Source organism: Entelurus aequoreus, linkage group LG10 (assembly GCF_033978785.1).
Source record: "Entelurus aequoreus isolate RoL-2023_Sb linkage group LG10, RoL_Eaeq_v1.1, whole genome shotgun sequence".
Lineage (NCBI taxonomy): Eukaryota > Metazoa > Chordata > Actinopteri > Syngnathiformes > Syngnathidae > Entelurus > Entelurus aequoreus.
In genome coordinates, this window is record NC_084740.1 from 70699852 (window position 1) to 70702900 (window position 3049).

General features: G+C 48.2%; 1 protein-coding gene across 1 annotated transcript; it reads left to right on the forward strand.

Annotated features, from left to right (window-relative positions):
- The first annotated feature begins 527 nt into the window (after positions 1-527).
- Positions 528-1884, forward strand: LOC133659228 (zona pellucida-like domain-containing protein 1). Its single transcript, XM_062061962.1, has 2 exons — positions 528-650; positions 694-1884. Exons 1-2 carry the CDS (start codon positions 528-530, stop codon positions 1882-1884), a joined length of 1314 nt encoding a protein of 437 aa, XP_061917946.1.
- The last annotated feature ends 1165 nt before the right edge of the window (positions 1885-3049 follow it).

Below are 3049 nucleotides of genomic sequence, written 5' to 3' on the forward strand. Positions count from 1 at the left end.
ATACTTTATAACGCCATTTTTCTGCTTGGTTAGGGTTAGGGTTAGGGTTGGGGTTGGGGTTAGGGTTAAGGTTAGGTTTGGGGTTAGGGTTAGGGTTAGGCATAAAGAAAAAAAGGTTGGTTAAGGTTAGGGCTAGGGTTGGGGTTGGGGTTAGGGTTAGGGTTATGGTTAGATTATTATTATTATCATTATTATTCCTGAAATTGCACTTTAGCTACGTTAGAAACTATGTCTGCGCATTTAAAGTTCGAAATGTCCATTTTTATTAGTCACGTTGACTGAACGATTAATCGAAGCAACAGATTATAAATCAAAGCTTTTTTACCAAACGATTTATCGATGTTATTGTTTATGCTGTACAGCACAGTCTGGGTTGCTGAGTAGGTCAGTGCCGCTGGAAGTGGGTCATAGGAGACAGAAGATCCGCATTGTGCGCAGGGATCCAGAATCCAAGCCGATGAAGGAGAGGACGGAAACCAAATCTTGAAGCCGGCTGACAAAAGAACGTGTATTTGAAGGCAGCCCGAATGCTTCGTATTTCAGGTCGTGGCCTGAGGCTGTGGTCCGTCACCCAAAGCCAGCAAGGTGCTTTGACCTTGTTTTTGGTCCAATCCCAGGAGACCGCCTTGCCTATAAAGACCCCCCCAAACGTGAGTCCGACAATTCCATCCGAGCCTTGCCTCCCTGTCGCAGTCCAAGTCTTCACCGAGTCCGGCCACGAAGATGAAGATCCTTTTAGTCGTCCTCTCCATGATAGCGAGGAGTCGTCCGCTGGAGCTGAGCGACTGCGGCGCGGACGCCAGGAGACCTCAGATGACCGACATCTCGGTGCAGTGCGGCACGTCCTCCATCAGCCTGGCCGTCCAGGTCTGCCCGGTCATCTACACGGGCTACAACGAGACCCTCCTGATCCTCAACCACGTGACGGACTCAAGCTGCCGGGCCACGCTGGACGAAAGCGCGTGGCCCCCCGTGGCTCGCTTCGAATTCCCCCTGAACTCGACGCACGCCTGCGGGAGCACCTTCCTGACCACCAGCTCCGCCGGCACCGGCGTCTTCTCGGACTTTTCCAACATCCAGACGGTGAACATCAGCGGCGTGATCCGCTCCATCGACACCACCACCGGCACCATCACGTACAACGCCGAGCTGAAGTACTTCTACTCCTGCGCGTACCCCTTAGAGTACCTGGTCAACAACACCCAGATCGACGTGTCGGCGTCCTCCGTCGCCGTGAAAGACAACAACGGCAGCTTCATCAGCACCTTGAACATGAAGCTCTTCAGCGACCCCGACTACCTCCAGCCATTGGTCATACCCAGTCTCGGCCTGGAGCTGCGGACCAACGTGTACGTGGAGGTGAAAGCCGTCAACCTGACCGGGCAGTACCACGTCCTGCTGGACCGCTGCTACGCCTCCGTCTCGGCGCTGCCGTCCAACTCCAGCTCCTTCAACCTTTTCGTGCCGTGCTCCAAGGACCGCTTCACCACCGTGATCGAGAACGGCGACAGCCAGAGCGCCCGCTTCCACTTCCCGGCTTTCCGCTTCATCGAGCAGCAGAACGAGACGGTGTCCACCTACTTCCTGCACTGCATCACCCGCCTGTGCGAGAGCAGCACCTGCAGTATCTTTAAGCAGTGCAACAACCGCCGCAAGAGGGAGACGGTGGAGGCCACGCCGGACGGGGTGACCGAGCCCTACACCGTCACCTCCAAGAAGCTCATCACCAAAACCGAGACCGGCGAGTCCAAAGAGGAGCCCCTGGTCGACAGCGACAAAGACCGGTCCGCCGTCGGGCTCAGCGTTGCCGTCGGCGTCCTGGCTTTTGTTTGCGCCGTGGCTCTGTGTGCCGCCGCCGTCTTCTACAAGAGGCTCAGGAACTAACCGGACCAGCTTCCGGCGCTCACCCGTTTGGACGACTCGACTCTTCTATCCTTCGTCAGCGTAGCTTTAGGAGTCGAGTTCGAGGTTTGTCATGCATGTCCGCACTTCAGAAGCTTTGATCCTAGAAGACCGTTTTTTTTTTACGTGAAATGTTCCGGGTTGTGGGAGAAGTTTTGAAAGAGAAGTCAAAGTAGCTTCCAAAGTATTACGTGTAATTTATTCTGTGGACGAACAAACTTTGTCTGCACTTAATAAACCATCTAAGAAACCGACGTGTCTTCTCCATTGACTTCATCTCCACAATAAAACATGGGACTACTACTACAGTTCTCCGCTTTTTGAAGTACAAGTACTTTACTGTCGTAATCACAAGAATCAACTAGAGCGGTGGTCCCCAACCTTTTTGTAGCTGCGGACCGGTCAACGCTTGAAAATGTGTCCCACGGATCGGGAGGGGGGAGGGGGGATGAAATAATTTTTTATTTTTGTATTTTTTGTATTTTTTTTCATAAACAAATACAATCATGTGTGCTTACGGACTGTATCCCTGCAGACTGTATTGATCTAAATTGACATATAATGTATATATTGTGTTTTTTATGTTGATTTAATAAAACATTTATTTTATTTTATTAAATCAACATAAAAAACACAATATATACATTATATATCAATATAGATCAATACAGTCTGCAGGGATACAGTCCGTAAGCACACATGATTGTATCTCTTTATGAAAAAAATAAAAAAAATAAAATAAAATTCTTGTGCGGCCCGGTACCAATCGGTCCGTGGACTGGTACCGGGGGTCCGAATATGACTGATTATTTTCTAATAACAATAATTGCTTCTGTGAAGACCACAGTCAACATAAACTATGTGCAAACTACTGAGTCTTCATTGGGACACTAGTGAAATACCGACATCTAACCACTAGGGGGAGGTTTTTTGTGTGTCTTTTTTGTGATTCATGTGGCAGAGTCCAGGATGCTAATGTCCAAGTCAATGTAGAAAAAAAAGCTACTGCAAGTGTAAAAAAAAAGTGCCTCATATTCAGAAAATAAAGTAATAAATAGTGTCAGATAATAGTGGAATTGGGAATAAATACATTCATTTATGAAAAAAATAAAAATAAAATAAAAGAGAAAAAAATAAAATAAATAAA